The 20,895-nt window shown below is 44.1% G+C and overlaps 2 protein-coding genes across 2 annotated transcripts; one reads left to right on the top strand and one right to left on the bottom strand.

Moving 5' to 3' along the window:
* Positions 1-11: 11 nt before the first annotated feature.
* LOC114249793 (fatty acyl-CoA reductase wat-like) lies at positions 12-9,792 on the bottom strand. Its single transcript, XM_089737741.1, has 11 exons — positions 9,362-9,792; positions 7,055-7,145; positions 4,593-4,715; positions 4,153-4,277; positions 3,809-3,967; positions 3,563-3,672; positions 2,742-2,809; positions 2,193-2,385; positions 1,447-1,645; positions 906-1,247; positions 12-182 (listed from the first exon to the last, which is right to left on the bottom strand). The coding sequence occupies exons 1-11, from the start codon at positions 9,529-9,531 to the stop codon at positions 161-163; spliced, it is 1,602 nt and encodes a 533-aa protein (XP_089593867.1). The 5' UTR covers positions 9,532-9,792; the 3' UTR covers positions 12-160.
* Positions 9,793-10,010: 218 nt separating this feature from the next.
* Positions 10,011-11,893, top strand: LOC149500255 (uncharacterized). The gene has a single exon (XM_089737653.1). The coding sequence runs from the start codon at positions 10,244-10,246 to the stop codon at positions 11,819-11,821; it is 1,578 nt and encodes a 525-aa protein (XP_089593779.1). The 5' UTR covers positions 10,011-10,243; the 3' UTR covers positions 11,822-11,893.
* The last annotated feature ends 9,002 nt before the right edge of the window (positions 11,894-20,895 follow it).

Raw genomic sequence — 20,895 nt, 5'->3', positions numbered from 1 at the left:
TTAGTATATGTATACTGTATAAACATAATTTATTTTAAAAAAACCTGAGTATGTGTCACCTAGCACTCAATTGCAGCCTCACGGAGTTTTTTATGTTTTAGAACCACAATGAGTTATTTAATTGTGATCTTTAACCAGTAAAAAATGTTATGTTCTTGTGTTATTTAACAATACAATTGATTCTGAAAAAAAAAGTAAGCCTTGTAATATACCTATATATCAATCAAGATACTTCTCGATAATAATAATTAAGTTAATATAGACGTAAATAAATATTCCGCGCCAATCGCACTTTAACGACTAATTGGCCGTCTTCACTGACATTTTTTTGTTGAAGTGTTGTCGAAGTTTGTTGAAGTTTTCAATATTTTTTTGATTTACATAAGAAATAATTAGACAATATAAACGCATTTGTTAACAAAACGCTAGTAAACACGGCCCTTGGCAGCTGACTGACAAAGCCGGCGCATGCGCAATGTAGGCGTGAGGTGATGGTTTGCTTATTAGATATAAAATAATTAATAATTCGGAATTTAATTGCTTTTATGATCGAACGATCACTAATAGTCGTCGAACAAACGATAAGTGATCAAAGTTAATTAATCTGAGCGATAAAAATAAAGATATCTAGTAAGGGAGGCCAACTTAAGGGTGATCATTTGTTTAATTAATTATAAATAAATAAAAGACGAACAAACAATTTTTACATTTGAAAATTAACGAACAAACGATGAATAAATAATTAAAAATAAAAAAAATCCTAAAATCAAAAAAGGGGAGCTAAATTCAGTGAACCCCTTTCACATTTACTATCATTTTGAAAAGTAAAACTATAACTCTATATTTTGAATTTACAGAGTACACTTTATTTATTAAAGATTATACACAATCATCCAAATACGTACATGAATATTGCCCAGGAAACATACAGCAAGCAAATGACGACCCCAAAAAATAATCCATGATAACAAAAATTAACTATCCTTAACCAGCTCTGTTTCTTCATTCCATATTTGCTATCCTTGAGGCCGTCTTTAATAATGAACTTTCTCAAGCCTATCAACCAGATCAGCAGAAAACGCGACCGATCAATCGCAGAAATGTCAAAATTGAACAATATTCTGTCAGTTTTTGACATTTGGTTCAACATGGCCACGGTGTTGTCATCGACAAAATGCCACTGGTTCCTCATGAAATAACCGTACAACGAAGACATGTTGTATAACTTTTCATACATTTTAACGAATCTGCAATTATAAAACATATTGTTCGTTAGACATTTAGTTAACATAAGATGAAACCAACAATATATACCTGATTATTTCATGTCTATGCGTGACTTTGGTATCATTGTGAATTTACTGTTATAAGCCCGGCTATATCCCTTAATATCTTTTACCTACATGTTTTATGACACCTTGAGATGAGAAGCTCACAAATACTTACGACTTAATGCCCTCAGGTCGCTTCATGGAGGTCACATTAAATACGAAGTCGGCTACATACGCAGGTATGTAATGCAGCAGCCATGTTAACAACCAAAATACAACATCACTTCCGGTCTCAAAACTGTAACAGTACCAAACGGCTTTCGGCGTAGCGTACTGTTGTGTGTTAGGATTATTCATGAGATTACTCACACAAGCTATAACAATCAGATTACAGTTTGAATAAGGTTTTCTTATTTGGAGGGTAGAGGTAAAGGGCACCATCTTGTATAGGGGAGAAGTTGAAAAAGTGTTCGCCTGTTTAGCAAGCTGTTGTTGGAAGACTCATCGAAAAAGCACTAGTTTAGGAAGTAGAAATGGCATGAATGTAGCAGTTTTAGCATTCTCACATAGCAGTCTCGGACCAAGTTTGGGAGCGCGGAAGCTACCACGACTATCCAGTATGAGACCGAGTCATCGCAACCTGGGCCAGCACCAAAGTGTCGTCCGTGTACTACGCTCCAACCTGGAGAGGAGCGTGAAGGGCGCCTCTCGGAGCCAGTCGTAGCCGATGTTCCACAGAAGAGGTTAGAGGACCAGCCCCTGAAGAACGGTCGACCTGTCTTCGAGCGTCTTTGTCCTAATCCAACATCGATTGATCTAGTCAATCAGTCTCTTCTGATATATATATATATATATTTAAATGGTTTCTTTTACTATCATACCTGGATTTGAATGGAAGCGCTGAATTATTTTGATACTTACATGTTTCAATTTTGCACCCAGAACAGCTTATATTATAAACTTTAATTTCTTTTTCATTATTATTGTAACGTTTATTGGTCTCCGATGCTGTTGCTATTACCGCATTGTTGACGTAGTCCAAGGGCACTAGTTGAACGTTAACATCACTCATTAAAAGCACGTGCATCACGCCTAGTAAAACCGTCAAAATTATCTGGAAAAAAGAAACAAGTTACATTATCTGTGCTTGACAGCATGTTTGACAGCTGTTTTAGCGGAAATAATCACACCATAGCCAACATACGAAGAGCCAAGAGTTGAAAGATATGCATCGGCGTTCGTGAACATGAACACGATCAAACTTACATGATACATTTATTTTAGAACTATCGACAAAGCTAATTATATTGTATTGCTTGGAATCCGGCACGAGTACATACTCCGTTACTCCGCTTGAGAATTGGGCAGTAAGGTGCTACCATGGGTGTGCTTAGAAATGTTAAAATAAACCCCAACTATGTACACTGTGCGAACCGCTATTAACAAGTCCCAACTTTGATTTGCACTTACCCCACTAGGACCGATCACCGAGCTCATATCCACCCATCCAGGAGTGGGTTCATTGAGCGTGCAGATAACTGAAAACGGAAAATAGGATTATTGTAAGGCATTTCGATGATCATTTACAGTGTTCGTATAAACGTAACAAGATATATCGTTAGACGTACGTTAACTTTAAGGTATTTGAGTACCCTCATACCACAATGAGCTTCTAAAAATACCTCTCAGCAATGCTACGAGAGACGGGCAACCAGCTGCACCGTAAGAGTTCGAGAGAGATCTTCAGGTATGAGGTTGCGAATGAAAGGGAAGATACATAGATTTGATCCCCTCATCTCCTTTTTATCATCCCACCTCCCGCCATCGGAGCAGATCTCATCCATATTGTCTGGAAACGCTGCGTTCATCGACAGTGCGTTTCCAGAGGTATTTTTGATACGTACCATCCGGCTATGGAATGAGCTCCCCTCAACGGTGTTTCCGGAGTGCTATGACATGTCCTTCTTCAAAAGAGGCTTGTGGAGTATTAAGCGGTAGGCAGCGGCTTGGCTCTGCCCCTGGCATTGCTGAGGTCCATGGTAACCACTCACCATCAGATGAGCCGTATCCTCGTCTGCCTACAAGGGCAATAAAAATAAATAAAAATAAAACAATTTATTTTGTCGCGCTCGTTAAACTGATACCTGAAACCTGAGACGCGACATGGCTGCGTAACTCGATGCGAGGACACCTGGCGCCTTCTCTTTATATCAGAGCATTTCCGGGTTCAAACTTATGCTCATAATTGTTACGTAAACTAGACTAGTTATGTATGTAGACAGAATACTTGCCTACGGGTGGCCTCACTATGGCCACAGGTAAATCCTTGCTCAATGTACGCACGACATCCTCGGCTATGGCCTTCGTGAAGCAGTACGTGTTGGGCCAGTCTCTTATCAAACTGAAAACAGGAATTCATTACACATGACTGATTCCAAGCTACTCCTGCCTGGACGTGCCCTCACGACCCTCGGTCCCAGAGCTCTCATCCACCCAAGTGACCCACTCCACGTATTCACTTCGACTCGTCTACTCACTCAGCAGTGATCGCGTTGAGTCTGCATTCTTCGACTGTCTCCGCGAGCTGTATCATGACTTCCGGAGGGACAGGGCTTTCATAGATTTTCTCTTCCAAATCGTGATTTCTTCTGCTCTTGGTTGCATTAGAGAACGCAGTTGACACGTGTACGAAGGACCTACAGATAATTAAATAAACCAGACATTTACTGTTGACGAGATGTGTCCGGTTTTTTATGGTTACATCTTATAAGGTTATAGTCCTGGTGGTACATTTAAGATATACCCTTTATGTGGTCCCTTGTGGTAAACAAAATAATACAAATAATTCACAGCACAAGATTCGTTATGCGGAAGAAATCACCTTAGATCTTTACAGCATTTGGCCAATTTCATGATCTCCCTGGTTCCTCTGACATTGATGAATGTGGCCTTCTTCAGTGGCTCTTCGAACCTGGTCGTGGCAGCCACATGGAATATCACATTCACCTAAAATTCATTCTTAACGATAACGCCAGTTTTGTAAATCTTGTAAGTCGATTTGAATCTATGAAATATACATGTACACATTTGACGGGATGTAATTATGATGTACTCGTACAGATAGATGAAACGGCTGTTTATAGCTGGGTTTCTATACGACAGTAAAATATCATCAACATCAGGATTTCGACCTTCTTTTTCAGTTTGGGTTGCATATTTTAACCGTGGCGTTACCATGGTACAAACCGAAACCTATAGCTGCTTCTTCTCATGCTTGTCGCTGATCTTACAAGGTGTGTAATGTCAGTAAGGGAATTATACCTCGTGCGCAAGCTTCATCCTGTCTTCATCGTTCAGGCCGACGCCTAGTTCTGAGATGTCGCCTTTGACCGGTATCACTTTCCGAGCGAAATCTGGTTGTTGAGACCGTAAATTGTCGTATACCTTAAACAATAAATAGATTTAGAACAACGAATACAATTTGCGATCAATCTATATGTGTACGTCACAGTTAATTTGTTTAATCCCTATCGATCGAAATAAATACAATGACACAATGGGATAAATACCTACTATTGCTTGAGACTAAATTCCGGCCAAACTATATAAAAAACAGGAAATTGAAAAATTGTATTGGCAACACAAAACCGATGATAATTATTTATGCATAACATTTTTTTTTTGTTAAATTGTGCCCACTAAGTTCTTATTAATACGGAATAAATTAAAAAAGAAATCGAAAAACTAATGGATTTAATTATGTATGTATTCAGATTCATTGTATTATTGTTGTAAGTTTATTTCAGAATATTGAAATTCCACAAGTTTTCATTAAAATTTGCAAGCTTTTATTTATAACTAGCTGACCCGGCAGACTTTGTAGTGCCTCAATCGATAAATAAAAGACCTAAACTTTTGTATAAAATAAACTTAAAACAAACAAAAGGAATCCGTCCGACGGGGGACACATCAAAGGAAAAACAAAATTGTTATTTTTATTTAATTCCGAGCATTTTCATATTTAACATTTTAAACCTTCTCTGGACTTCCACAAATAATTCAAGACCAAAATTAGCCAAATCTGTCCAGCCGTTCTCGAGTTTTAGCGAGACTAACGAACAGCATTGAAGTCGTCATGGCCTAAAGGATAAGACGTCGGTGCATTCGTATGAAGCGATGCACCGGTGTTCGAATCCGGCAGGCGGGTACCAATTTTTCTAATGAAATACGTACTTAACAAATGTTCACGATTGACTTCCACGGTGAAGGAATAACATCGTGTAATAAAAACCAAACCCGCAAAATTATAATTTGCGTAATCACTGGTGGTAGGACCTCTTGGGAGTCCGCACGGGTAGGTACCTCCACCCCACCTATTTCCGCCGTGAAGCAGTAATGCGTTTCGGTTCGAAGGGTGGGGTAGCCGTTGTAACTATAGTGAGACCTTAGAACTTATATCTCGAGGTGGGTGGCGCATTTACGTTGTAGATGTCTATGGGCTCCAGTAACCACTTAACATCAGGTGGGCTGTGAGCTCGTCCATCCATCTAAGCAATAAAAAAAAAAAAAAACAGCAATTAATTTTTATATATAGACTAGCTGACCCGGCAAACGCTGTTTTGCCATGTATATTATTTCTAGGAAACATTTTTTTTGTTCAATAAAAATAATTATCTACTATAAGTGTGCGGGGACATATTTATAATCGAAAACGTTATAAAGAATAAAAGTATGTTTTATTTATTTATTAACATAAATAAATCTTTATTAAAGTAACGAATATATTTTAAATTATAATCTTTGATAGCTATCTTATCATCGAAAATAATTATTCATATTTTGACGATTAATTATGGCAGTTGAAAAAAAAATTAATCTCTCAGCCAGGGCGGGAGATCAAATTGAATTAAAAAAAAAACATAATTAAAGGAATTTGAAATTATAAACTCAGAATAAGAATTTATCGTACTACAATTATATTATTTAATTGCCATCTTGCAACATTATTGTGGATCTGTGCATAGAATAAAAAAAAATCGTGATGGAAAAATAGGGCTTGATCGTATAAGAGTGAAAATTGAGAGTAATATGAACTTCATTACTTTAAGTCACGACAAAATAAAAATAAAAATTGCCAAAAAAATTTAAGTTTATAATTAACAAATAAAAAATAGGGGTTGATCATAGAGGGATGAAAAATTGAGAGTAAATTCAGATTTTTTATTTTAATTCATGACAAAATAAAAATGAAAATCTTGCCAAAAAAATTAAAGTTTATAATTAACAAATAAAAAATAGAGATTGATCGTAGAGGGGTGAAAATTTCAGAGTAATATGAATTTTTTTATTCTAAGTCATGATAAAATAAAAACAAAATTCTTGCAAAAATTTAAAGTTTTTAATTTGCAAATAAAAATAAGGCTTGATCGTAGAGGGGTGAAAATTTAATGTTGTGTGTATTTTTGTATGCTGTATAATAAAAGAAATAAAAACAAAAAATTATGTCTAAAAAATAAAATAAAAAATTTGGGGATGAACCACCCTTAATATTTAGGGGGATGGAAAATAGATGTTATTCGATTCTCAACCCTGGCCGATATGCACGCTAAGATTCGCGAAGATCGGTCGAGCCGTTTCGGAGGAGTTCAATCTCGCACACCGTGACACGAGAATTTTATATATTAGATAGATTATCTTCTTTTAAGATTTATGTCATAAATCATATAGAGGCTACATACATATAACAATCAAATAAGTTTAAAAACAAAAAAAAACGTACTAACTTGCTCATTTAATTGTGACTTCAGTCTCTCTTGCATCGATTTCCCTTTCTTCGACCTAATCAACAGGTAAATTCGTTTAACGTCGCACGACCTGAAAAATTGAAAGTAAAAAAAATAAAAAAATAAAATCTATCGTGGGTCTATCTAAAATGATCTCCCTACCCGCTACAGAATCAATGCCCCTAGTGTATTCCCTCAGCGCTATCACATATCCACCTTCGGGTGGACCACCATCACCGAAGGGTGGGGCAGCCGTTGTAACTATACTGAGACTTTAGAACTTATATCTCAAGGTGGGTGGCCCATTTACGTAGTAGATGTCTATGGGCTCCGGTAACCACTTAACAACTGTGCCGGCTGTGAGCTCGTCCACCCATCAAAGCAATTTAAAAAAAAAAACCTTCAAAGCTTATGAACAGGCTCGTGGCATTTAGCCTTCAGTCACTTGCAGCTTGGACGGAAGAAGAACATTTTTTTGTTTTTTAGTTTTGTCATATCACTCTTGTCAGAGCGGTCATGGTCGTCATCCAGTATCATTGCTGTGGGCAGATATGCGCCTCACGAGCAATCCCTTACCTTACTTACCTACGGAGCCGAAACGTGGACACTGACTGTGCGACTAGTCCACCAACTAAAAGTTACTCAGCGAGCTATGGAGCGAGCTATGCTTGGTTTGTCATTGCGAGACCGAATACGCAATGAGGTAAAGCTGCCCGCCACCCACCTCGTGATATAAGTTCTAAGGTCTCAGTATAGTTACAGCGGCTACCTCACCCTTCGAACCGAAACGCATTACTGCTTCACGGCGGAAATAAGCGTGGTGGTGGTACCTACCCGTGCGGACTCCCAAGAGATCCTACCACCAGTGATTACGCAAATTATAATTTTTGCGGGTTTGATTTTTATTACAATGAGTTATTCCTTCACCGTGGAAGTCAATCGTGGACATTTTTTGAGTACGTATTTCATATATAATAATATATAAGTAATATTATAGAAAAAAATTGGTACCCGCCTGCGGGATTCGAACACTGGTGCATCGCTACATACGAATGCACCAGACGTCTTATCCTTTAGGCCACGACGACTTCAAAATTACAAACTATCTCTCCACGGAATATCAACTTTACAAATGAGGCCATCAGCGCCAAAGTGGCCTTTTTTTTCGGGTTGGGGGCCGAACCTCCTAGGAGGTCCCCGCGCAGAAGGGGCACGCGGGGTATGTGAAACTCAACGATCTGCATGGTGTTGTGAGCAGACCGCGGGCCCAAGGATTTTAGGGCCCACCCACTAAACGACTCCCCTGCACTCTTACACCCGACGTCCGATCCTCTCCGAGGCAAGAACCCGGATGAGGTAGGGGGTTTGCCGCGGTAAACACTACAACCAGACGGCGCGGCTCACCCCAAGGACGCCCAGCCGACGGAGCCTTCGAAGCAAATCGAAGGCTCTGAAACGTCGGCCGTCTCGGTACGGCAGAGCGCAAAAGTGGCCTAACCCACAATTTTTCATAATCATGCCTATAATATGTATATTGCAATTTATTTAAAACTAGCTGACCCGGCAGACTTCGTAGTGCCTCAATCGGTAAATAAAAGACTCAAACGTTTGTATAAAATAAACTTAAAACAAACAAAAGGAAGCTGTCCGACGGGGGACACATCAAAGGAAAAACAAAATTGTTATTTTTATTTAATTCCGAGCATTTTCATATTTTTATACCTTTTAAACCTTCTCTGGACTTCCAAAAATAATTCAAGACCAAAATTAGCCAAATCGGTGCAGCCGTTCTCGACTTTTAGCGAGACTAACGAACAACAATTCATTTTTATATATAGAGAGATATAATAAATTTTGATGTAAAAGCGGCCTATCCATAGCTTCACCCAAAGATAACAGATGGCTTTGTAAACATAATTTTTGCGCGTATTGTTTTTTTTGCCTACTCAAATTCAAATTCATGAAAACTTAAACCTCATCGCTCTATAATAACTAGTGGTCGGAGTAGGTATATTGATTTTATATATACTTGCGTCAAGATATTATAATATGGACATGCTATTTTATCCATAACGTGCGGGAAGTACTTTAAGCACTGATTCATGCTAATTTTAAAATTCCGGAACAAATATCACAATAAATATGAAGTTCCGGTATTTTGGAGGCATATACGTTTGACGTCAACGACCTTAAATCAATCTACCTACTCCGACCTCTGATAATAGCTATGGTAAGCTTAGGCCGCTTTTGCGCTGACGGCCTCAAATCTCATTTGAGTTGTAAGTTGTTTATGGCACCACTGATCACCTTAGAAGCTTCTCTATGAGTTGTTTCCCGATGAAGCCCGTCCCTCCAGTAATCAGCGCTGTGGTTCCCGCGTAGAACTGCCGCACAGCCGACTCGCCGCGGAGCGCTTCCTCTTCCAGCGCCTTCTGACGCGAGACCTGCTCGATCTCCAAAGCCAAAGCGCTGTCCATTCTGAAATTGGTTATTTACGGGCTGCAATTTAACAAAATGACGACGACAGACGGACTACTGACAAATTTCTGGCGAACTAGCAACAAACACGCAAGTTTAAATACGCGTAATTAGACAACGTATCACTAATAGAATAAGCAGCCAGTTTTAAATAATTATACGACATTTCGTTAATATAGAATAATTTGTATTTTAATTCGCCGTGACCTACGACTCGCGGAAATAAATATTAAAAAAAATATACACAAATCATCTTTTAAAAATAAACTATTATAGCAACCCTAACGCCTGCCGCGTCGGCTGCCGCGTCTGATCGCGCGCCGCGAACAATGAGGGATTCTCGTTGTCGGCTTCCGGCGCGATTCAAAGATTAGCGACCGAGGGGGCTTTCCTTTTGGCAAGCCGCGCGTGCGCCTTTACTGACGCCGACAGTTCACCCGCAACCTAATATATTAAGTGTATAATCTATGCCCGCAACCACCGAAGCATACACACGAGAATACGTCCGCACCTCGCTCGCTACCATTCCTTTTCGAACTTGTTTGTGGGACCCTCTGGAGTATTCATACCCAGTGCTCCAGCTGGACAACACAAAACTGGCGCCTCAACGTGGTAAGGAGGACAACACAAAACTGGCGCCTCAACGTGGTAAGGAAAATCTAGCGGTGAGTCGACGAATCGTATCGGTTTTGCAAATAAAATTGTGAACTCATGATCATGGTGAACACTCGAAGTGATAACCGTGCTAGCCGAAATCGCAGGGATGATGATGCAACGGACCCGTCGTCTGTCCGCGTCCCGCGATCGGTCTCCCCGAGCGCGTCCGCCGCCCAAGAAAATGGCGCCGGTGACGCCTCGCGCATAATCTACGAGTCCTTTCGAGAAGCATCTACGAGCGCGTCTCCCGCCTGCGAAATCGGCGCTGCTGACGCCTCGCGCTCCAATCACCACAACCGATCCGGTGACAGCCACGTGGCCCCCGCCGAAGCCACCTTCTCCAGCGAGCACGTGTCAACAATAGTAGAGGCACTACAGCGGAGCCAAACAGAGGTTTTGAAATCATTATTTGAAACGATACGGCACAACACATCAACACCAGTGCCCGCATCACATGCACACGCGAACTTCGCCCGATGTACCGCGCGCTTTAGTGGGACTGCAGGTGAGTCGCTTGATGCCTTCCTGGATGCGGCTGAGGCGTATCGCGACTGCTCCGACATCTCGGATGAGAACGCCGTCCGGGGATTGTCCATGATGTTGTGCGGCGACGCTGCCGTCTGGTGGCTGGGTGTGAAGTCCTCCATATCTTCGTGGTGCGATGCCGTATCAGCCCTACGAGACGTTGTCGGTGATCGCAGACCTCCACACCGTATATACGCTCAACTATTCAAACGAGGTCAACAAAACGACGAAAGAACGGACCGTTTCATCGCTGCGACGCGCGCTCTTCTCGCGAAGCTACCTGCCGGCGACCTAAGCGAGAAAGTCCAGCTGGACATGATCTACGGACTCCTCAGCCGCCGCGTACGGGAGAGACTTCGCCGCGACGAAGTAAGTTCATTCGACGTGCTCCTCCAAAGAGCGCGCCAAATTGAAGACGCGACGGACGAACTTCGCTACGAGCACGATGCCTCAAGACCGACGGGAGAATTAGCAAGAAAACCATACGAGTCGACGACCGGCACCGGACGCACCCGCCCTCCGCCAGCAGTAGCAGCGCGCACGGCCGCGTGCGCTCCGAGCGGCGCCGCCCCCGGCCACGAGCCCGCGACGCAGCCGCCGCTTGCTCCCGGAACGCCGCGTGTATTTGACTCCGTCGAAAGGAAGCGACGCCCGAAATGTTCGTATTGCCATTTCTTCGGTCACGAGAAGAACCAGTGTCGTAAGTTAGATTCAAAACAAGGTGATCAATCTCATACTAACTTATTTAAAAATAAAACTCACTCAAAATCTAGTGAAAGTGAAATTAAAAGTGATCAGTCATTTTATTGTGTCGATTCAAAAGTGTGTTTTAAATTTGAAAACGACAAATCAGTAAAAGACCGTATTCATAGTTCTAATTTAGTTCATGAAACTTGTATACCTATTTTGCCAAATAGTGATGCATGTACACACAGTATAAACAGCGGCGAATTCCACAAAATTATAATTTTGCTGCCCATAATTCAAATCGTTCGCGGTTTAAGGTTACTGATAACAGTGATAATGCCGATCGAGCTCGTATTGATCGCCCAGGTTCTTCTCGAGAAAAGAACCACAATATCACTGCATGCAACACGAAATGCATAACATGTAATCGATCGAGTGACGATCGCATAAATAATAATAGTCCGAGCGAAAACATTACTCACGTTAACCCTTCAGCCGCCACAACTAAAAATGTTAATCCGGCCGGTTAATCCGGGATCCGGCCAGGACGCAAGCCGCCTCGTAGGAAATCGTGCGGTACCCGCGGACGACTCTGACGGCCATCACCCTCTGCGGCTTACGCAGAATGGCGAGAGTGCTGGCCGTCATGTCCATCGCCCACACAGGGGCCCCATACAGGGCCATGGACCGCACGATTCCCACGTACAACCGCCTACAGGCGGCGCTCGGCCCCCCAAATTGGAAAGCGACGTTGAAAGCGCGCCCGCTGCACCCATCAGCTTGGGCACCAGCCGCCGGAAGTGGGGCCCGAATTCCTATCGGCTGTCGAGCACCAATCCCAGATAATTCATGGTGGACTCGACAGCTATCCGGGTCCCACTTACCACGATGTGTGATCCCGGCGCCGGCGCACGTCGGGTGCCATGAAAAACCATAGCCTCCGACTTGTTTAGGGCCACCTCCAGGCCCAGGCGCCGGATGCGGTTCACCACCAGTGACACCGCAGCCGTAGCTATCAACGTCGCTTCCCTGTGCGAGCTCCCCCGGGCAGTGACAAGCGTGTCGTCCGAATAACACGTCAAGTCGGCGCCCGACGGGAGCTCGCCTCTCAGCACCCAGTCGTAGCCAATGTTCCACAGGAGCGGTCCCAAGACCGATCCCTGTGGAACACCGCACGACATGAGGTGCCGACCGGCACCGTCACGTCCCCGATAAGTGACGCATCTACCCTCCAGAAGCCCCTACCGTGCGGCGGAGGTAGGGAGGCACGCGATGGTATTTCAGAGCCTCCCGAATACAACTCCAGGGTAGGGTGTTGAAAGCGTTGGAGATGTCTAAAGACACCATCAGTACCACCCCACCCCGGGACACCGTCTCCTCCGCCAGGGCCCTCACGCGCATGATGGCGTCTGTGGTGGAGCGCCCCCGACGAAAACCAAATTGGTTGTCATCCAAGTCCGGCCCCTCCCTGCACAAGTGGTTGACGAGGCGATCTGCGATAATGCGCTCAAAAAGTTTGCCCGCCTCATCGAGCAGCACTATGGGCCGATACGCGGACGGCGCGTCCGCGGGGCGCCCCTCCTTCCTGAGCAGGACCAGCTTCCCCTCCTTCCATACACTGGGAAACTGACCCTGCTCGAGACATGCCGCGAAGAGCCCCCTCAGCTGGGGCTCTAGCTCCTTCAGAGCTAGGACGAGAGCTCGACCAGGAACTCCGTCGGGTCCCGGCGCTGTGTTCTTAGACCGGAGTCGCGACACGGCCGCTCTCATCTCTGCTTGCGTCACCTCGGGGACATCGGTGCTCTCCTCTTCTCGAGAGTCTGTGGCTGAGGGTGAAGCCATCGCCGGGGAAACGTATTCCGCTCGCTCAGGGAAGAGGGCCGATACAACCGCCTCTAGCAACTGGGGTTGCATGCTTTGCGCCAGTGGAGGCGCCCAGGCACGCAACTTGCCCCGTACCCAACGGTAGGGGCGCCCCCACGGATCTCGATCTAGGGACCGCAGCAGCTCCTCCCTGGCACGCGACTTAGAGTCGCCGATGGCCAGCCACAGAGTCTCCTTGGACGCGCGGTACGCCACATACAGCGCGTCTTCCTCGACGGAATCCCGTCGACGTCGTCTCCGGTACCGCGTGTACTGGCGGCGAGCCGCGACGCACTCAACGCGCTGCCGCGCGATCTCGTCGGTCCACCAGTAAACCTGGCGTCTTGCGGACTGTTGGCGGACACCCACCACCCGGCACCGTAGCTCAAATAACATCTCGCCACGGATATCCCTACACCGCTGGTTGGGGAGCAACCCACGGTCTTCCCCACCTCGATCGCCGCGACGTACACGCTGCGGAGACCCCAGACCGGGACTGTAATGTGGCCCGCGGTCTACCCCACCTCGCTCTCTAGTCATGCACTCTGCATCTGCAGAGCGCAGATAAGGAGCCCTCGGGAGCGACTCCTCCGCTCCGGCAGAAATTCGCCGCGGACAACAATCCCCTCTTTCCCACTTCTCCCGAGGAGATTGTTGCCCGCGCCCAGGGTGCACCGGCCCAGCGCCTGCTAGTCCTCAAGAAAAACAAAAAGGACCAGCAGGCACTGAGCACCCGGGGAGGTTTTCTGCCAGGCACCCCAATTCCAAAAATCATACGCTAACCTATTTCTTTTGAAATAAACAATCAATGCTTTCAATTGATTTGTAATCCAACAAAAAAAAAAAGAAACGTTACCTTAAAAAAACACGTGTGGCACTCGGGGACTGCGGCGATAAAGCTATTGCATACCATTTTTTATCAACTTATGCAATTGTAATTAGACAATAATAATTTAATATTAAAATAATAATAAAATGACCATGCTATATTAAATTTATAAACATTAACAAAAGCAAAACATTAACTGTCCCCTTCACACGCATAAGCTAGACCGCGCGAGAGAGAGATGGGCAGACTTTTCATGATGCGCATGCAGTGCGACGTCACGCCGCGCGCTTATTCACAAACACTACACAAACGCAACGTGTGAATGTGTTGAACGCGAGCTACATTGTAGGCGGAGTGGGGGGTGTTAGGTTTTATTTTCGTTATGGAGTTTCTTGATTCGGTCGCCGCGCTCAAAGCCTGCGATAAAAGCTATGAAATAGCTTAATAATATGTATAAATTCTGTTGACCATCGGTTCGGTTAAACATTAAAGTATTCTAAGCACTGTGTTACAAGGGGTGGCGTGCTTTGCACGCTCACCCGCAGTAGGAAGCCGGGTGATGGTAGACCGCGTTCCCCCGACCGCTCAGGGGGAAGGTGTAACGCGGCGCCATCAAAGCGGGCTCTCGGCCCGCTGAACGAGGGAACCGGTGGTCGTGTCGCTGGCGGCCGCCGGTCCGGCGTCCGTGAGACGGTGGGATGGATGTAATGTGCTCTGCGTGAACCCTGTCCCGCCGTCAATAGCCCCGACTGGGCTCCGGCCCGGTCCGAGGTAGGGCGCCGGTTGTGAGCGGCAGGAGTTTTTAGTGAGGTTCAACTCCCACATACCCCACCTGCCGCGCGGGTGGGGATCCGGCGATTTTCTCCTGTGGAAAAAAAAAGAGCACTGTGTTATGCAAAACGAATTGTTTTCAAATACGCCTACTGTGGATGACTGGCGAATGGTTTATTAATTAATTTTTTATGCGAAAATGCCACGTAATTCATTAATCGTATCCACATTTTACCATACGAATAGATTTCGGATCGCATAAAATTAAGGAATACATATTAGGGAATCTGATGCGATTTCATTAAGTATTTTTTTTTCCTACCTATGCTGATAGCCTTGAGAGCCTATTTCAGCTTCGCTCTAACGTTTGTAGGTGAGCTCACGGGGCTCAAACCTGACGACGATGCTAACACGAACCCTAGCAAGAGCCGTGCTTCGCAGAATCTACCACTGGATCGGAAACGCGACCCACTGAGAAGATCCGGCGAGAAACTCAGTGGGCGGTGTCGAGCCCTTCGTCGCAAGCGATGGGTTCGACGAGAACGGTGACCGGTGCTTGAAGTACCTAAAAGCACCGTTAGTGGATCGGGAGGATTTTTTTTTTTTTTTTTTTTTTTTTATTGCCCTTGTAGGCAGACGAGCATACGGCCCACCTGATGGTGAGTGGTTACCGTCGCCCATGGACTTCAGCAATGCCAGGGGCAGAGCCAAGCCGCTGCCTACCGTTTAATACTCTCCACAAGCCTCGTTTGAAGAAGGACATGTCATAGCGATCGGGAAACACCGTGGAGGGGAGCTCATTCCATAGCCGGATGGTACGTGGCAAAAAAGACCTCTGGAAACGCACTGTGGATGACCGCAGTGGCTCCAGGTAGTATGGATGAACTCTACTCCGGTGGCGGGCGGTGCGATGGTAAAAACGAGATGCCGGTATCATCTCGAACAATTCCTCAGAGCACTCCCCATGGAACATACGGTACAAAATACAGAGGGAACCGAAGTCCCTCCGCAGACCCAGAGGCTCCAAACGATCCGTGAGAATGGGATTATCGACAATCCGAACGGCCCTCCTCTGTATGGAGTCAAATGGAAGAAGCTGGTATTTGGGAGCCCCGGCCCAGAGATGGGAGCAGTACTCCACGCGAGGCCGGACTTGTGCTTTATAAAGCAAAAGCCTTTGTCCAGGCGTGAAGTACCGCTTCGCTCTGTTGAGGACTCCCAGCATTTTGGACGCCAACTTGGCTTTGCCTTCCAAATGACTCCGAAACTGGACATCGCTCGAAATGTCGACCCCAAGTATCCCAATACTCTCGGAAGGTTGCAGGGATACTCCTTGGAATTGCGGCGCCATGACAAAGGGGTCCTTCTTCGCAGTGAACGCGCAAACTTGTGTCTTTAACGGGTTGAATTGAACCAAGTTCAATTCACCCCATTTGGAGACTCGCCCCAGAGAGTTCTCCACTTCAGACACAAGTTTTGATCGTCTCTCTTGCACCACGCTACGAGAGAGACTCTGATGGCCGATATATCGCGCATCCCCCGTGCTGTCATCCGCATAGCAATGCATGCCATCAATAGACAGCATGTCATTGATATACAGGATGAAAAGCGTGGGGGAGAGCACCGAACCTTGTGGAACGCCAGCGTTAATGGTCATGGTATCAGAACAATCACCGTCTACAACGACCGTGATGTTCCGCCCATCCAAAAAGCTAGCGATCCACTTGCAGAGACCCTCGGGGATTCCGTAAGATGGTAACTTCGACAGAAGTGCCCTATGCCAGACCCTGTCGAAGGCCTTCGCGACATCAAGGCTCACAGCAAGAGCCTCGCCCTTGCTCTCCAAGGCTTCAGCCCACCTGTGAGTAAGGTATACAAGAAGATCGCCAGCTGAGCGACCGTGACGGAAACCGTACTGTCGGTCACTGATCAGCTGGCGATCCTCCAGATACTTCAGGAGTTGTATATTAATTATTCGCTCCATCACCTTGGAAAGCAAGGAAGTTATCGCGATAGGCCTATAGCTCGATGGGTCCGACCGGTCACCCTTCTTGGGGATAGGGTGGACGTGGGCGGTCTTCCATGAAGACGGAACCCTGTTAGCGCAATAAGAGAGGCGATACAAACGATACAATCCGAGATGACGTGTCATTAAGTACTTATGACCATCCTATGACGTCATCTGGGGCTTGGAGCCAACCCGTACGACAGCTATAGATAATAATACACTAATAGACAAAGATTAGCCCCGTTATGGGATATACGTTGTCGTATGCTGTTTCTTTCTGTTGGAAGTTATGGATAGGTTACAAATTCGTGAATAATGAAAAATACGATCAGTTTACATAATTTAATCAAGTATATATGATATGCATTCTTTATTGAAAAGGATTACATTTTGAGAAACGTCCTTGCGCCCGATAAAGTTGTCAATAACTAAAATGACCTTAAGGAAACATTATTCATTTTATAATGAGGCCTGTGCTTCTTTTCCCACGCATGGAGTTTGTTTTTGTAGGCATGACCGTAGTGCTCGAGAAATTGTAATAAAAACGTTGAGTTATGACTCCAATCCACTGCAAAGCCACTAGAGCCAAATGTTGAAGTGACAAAATTATAAAAGAAGCTAATCTTACAAGCTGCGATTCAATTTTGTACAGAGAATTGAACAGTTTCGCTGCGATTTTATTACATGTTCGTTTTAATTCAACTAGACGATGACCGAGCTCAGCTCGGGCTTTTTTTATAAATTGTGTTTTTTAGAAATGATATTTAAATACGAATTACATATTGATAAAGTCATGAAATATTCCAAGATCGTTTAGTATAAATAAACAATTCATTTTCTTGGTTTAACCTTAAACCAAACACTCATTGGCTTCGGGTTGCTTAACAACGCCATCTGCTGAAGTAGCTTTAGTGTTATTGTGTCTTTAAAGCAGTTAGTTGCTCTCAATTAAGAAAATAGTATTATTATTCGCCAATAGATGTCGGGAAAAGTCATAAAGTTGATTATCGATAAAGTTGATTATTGAAAACACGAATAAAACAACATTTTCTGAAAATAAGTCGTAGCTAGATCGATTTATCGCCCCCGAAATCCCCTGTATGCTAAATTTTATAAAAATCATTGGAGCCGTTTCCGAGGTTCAGATTATATATATTTAGTCTGGCCATAAATACTGTTACAAAAGAAAACAAAAAAATCTATGGCAAATAACATTTATTACTTTTACAGTGTGTTAGTTTAATACATAAATATAAAACAATTTAAAGTATAAAAACCTTATTCGAAGTGGTCTCCATTGGCTACAATACAGTCCTTTAAACGTTGAGGCCAGTTATCAATAGAAGCACGCACTCTTTTCATGGGAACATTTTTCACTGCCAATCGTACGGATTGTTTTAGGGACTCCAAATTATCATGGCGTTTAGAGCAAGCCGTACTCTCTAAAACTGACCATAAATCATAATCTAGCGGATTAAGATCGGGACTAGACGACGGCCAGTCTTCAGCTCTGACGAAGTCCGAAACGTTCGTTTCCAACCAAGACTGCGTAGACCGAGCTTTATGACTTGGCGCCGAGTCTTGCTGGAAGGACCATTCTTGATTATTGAACATGGTGTTGTTAAGGGGCTTCACTGCCTTCTCAAGAATGGTATGTTGATACACTTGTGCCGATATTTTGATACCTTTTTCACAAAAGTATGGCGGCCCGGTCACTCCTTCATAGCTAATACCCCACAAAACCATCACTGAAATCGGATAGTGCCCACGTTGCACTAGGTCGACTAATTGGGAAGCTTCCTTAGAGCTTTGAGCATAAATACGGTCATTTTGTTTGTTAAATTGTTGCTCAATTGTAAAAATTTTCTCCTCCGTAAACAAAATTTTTCTATGACCTCCCTTTGCGTACCGCTTCAGTAGTTGTTTCGATTTTACCACCGTATTCTCTTTTAAATTATCAGTTAAGAAATGACCAGTACATCTCTTATAGGCTGCTAATCCTAAGTCATCTTTTAAAATACGCGACATGGTTCTAGGTGCTATCTTCATCTCCCGAGATAAAATCTTTTGCTTTCGGACAGGATTTCTTCGAATTCTTTCCCTTATTGCTTTGACCACCTTTTTCGTATGAACACTACGTGGACGGCCAGATCTTTTTCTGTCACAAACATAGGAGGTCTCATTGCACCTATTAATAGACCGGTACACAAACATTTTACTAATAACAAGCGTATGGAGAGTTTTAAAAATTGCATTTGGCTCCATACCTACTTTGTGTATTGCAATCACAGCGATTCGATTCTCTTTACCACCCCACTCCATTTTAATATCGCAAAATATTGTACAATGTACGTGTTTTTGGTTCATTAAACAACTCTCACTCACACTCTTGCTAGGGCTGTCGTTAGCAAAATTACTGGTGGTAGGACCTCTTGTGAGTCCGCACAGGTAGGTACCACCGCCACGCCTATTTCTGCCGTGAAGCACTAATGCGCTTCGGCTTGATGTGTGGGGCAGCCGTTGTTTTTTTTTTTATTGCTTAGATGGGTGGATGAGCTCACAACCCATCTGGTGTTAAGTGGTTACTGAAGCCCATAGACATCCACAACGTAAATGCACCACCCACCTTGAGATATAAGTTCTAAGGTCTCAAGTATAGTTACAACGGCTGCCCCACCCTTCAAACCGAAACGCATTACCTACGACTTCACGACAGAAATAGGCAGGGCGGTGGTACCCACCCGCGCGGACTCACAAGAGGTCCTACCATCAGTAATTACGCAAATTATAATTATGCGGGTTTCATTTATATAACACTAGCGACCCGCCCTCGCTTCGCTTCGGAAACATTAAAACACACATGAAACCAAAAAAATTAAATAAAAAAAAATGAAAAAAAAGTAGCCTATGTTCATCAGGGACAATGTCGGCTTCTAATGGAAAAAGAATTTTTCAAATCGGTCCAGTAGTTTCGGAGCCTATTCGAAACAAACAAACAAACAAATCTTTCCTCTTTATAATATTAGTATAGACGACGTTGTTCCTTCACCATGGAAGTCAATCGTAAACATTTGTTGAGTACGTATTTCATTAGAAAAATTGGTACCCGCCTGAGATTCGAACACCGGTGCATCGCTCAACACGAATACATCGGACGTCTTATCCGTTAGGCCACGACGACTTCAAAAGTATACTGAGACCTTAGAACTTATATGGCGCATTTACGTTTTAGATGTCTATGGGCTCCAGTAACCACTTAACACCAGGTGGGCTGTGAGCTCGTCCACCCATCTACGCATTAAAAAATAAATAAAAATCTCAGGCTGTAGCCGGCATAGTTACAAGGCCACCAGTCATAAGGTAGGTAAAAAATACCTAGTCACATCTGTTATATTGTTTTATTTCAAATGATTGGTTGACTGTTTACGCCTTGTGGGCCCGCACGGGTAGGTACCACCACCCTGCCTATTTCTGCCGTGAATCAGTAAGGCGTTTCTGTTTGAAGGGTGGAGCAACCGTTGTACTGTAAAAACTGAGACCTTAGAACTCATGTCTCGAGGTGGGTGGCGGCATTTACGTTGTAGATGTCTATGGGCTCCGCTCCTCTAGCTGACTGGTCGAACGAATTTTGTTCTGAACGCCTTTAACATTTTTGTTTTGTTAAAGAATAGAGGCGGCTTCATGTATGGAGTAGGGGTGTGGGCGCAGCGGTGTTAGGAGGCACCGCCCTGGGTCCCTTTAATGAACCTATTACAATTGTACCTATTTTATTTTAACCGCGCGCTTAATGGAGGGCGCTGGGGTAATTTTTGGCGCTACACGCCCTGGAGACGCCTTTGTTTTAAATGATACAAAACTCATGAAGGCGCGTAAACGGTATGCTCATCTATTTAACTGAGGGTGCGAAGCCATTTTGGCGGTTCTCTGGACAGTAATTCGAGAAGCGTGCAAAAGCAAAACGATTTGAATATGAGGTAGTGGAGGGACGCAATGAAAAAAAAAAACATTTTAATTGACAATCTT

The sequence above is a fragment of the Bombyx mandarina genome, chromosome 23 (assembly GCF_030267445.1).
Source record: "Bombyx mandarina strain Sakado chromosome 23, ASM3026744v2".
NCBI classification, from domain to species: domain Eukaryota; kingdom Metazoa; phylum Arthropoda; class Insecta; order Lepidoptera; family Bombycidae; genus Bombyx; species Bombyx mandarina.
Note: the sequence above shows the minus strand (reverse complement) of the source record. Positions and strands in the feature narration are given on the sequence as shown.

What these genes read in the sequence shown, in the direction of transcription:
- LOC114249793 (XM_089737741.1), bottom strand. Translation starts at nt 9,531, where the DNA reads ATGGACAGCGCTTTGGCTTTGGAGATCGAGCAGGTCTCGCGTCAGAAG. An exon ending in CTCATAGAGAAGCTTCTAAG is followed by an intron (nt 7,146 to 9,361) that starts GTGATCAGTGGT and finishes TCAATTTTTCAG; the next exon opens with GTCGTGCGACGTTAAACGAA. An exon ending in AGTCACAATTAAATGAGCAA is followed by an intron (nt 4,716 to 7,054) that starts GTTAGTACGTTT and finishes TTATTGTTTAAG; the next exon opens with GTATACGACAATTTACGGTC.
- LOC149500255 (XM_089737653.1), top strand. Translation starts at nt 10,244, where the DNA reads ATGATCATGGTGAACACTCGAAGTGATAACCGTGCTAGCCGAAATCGC.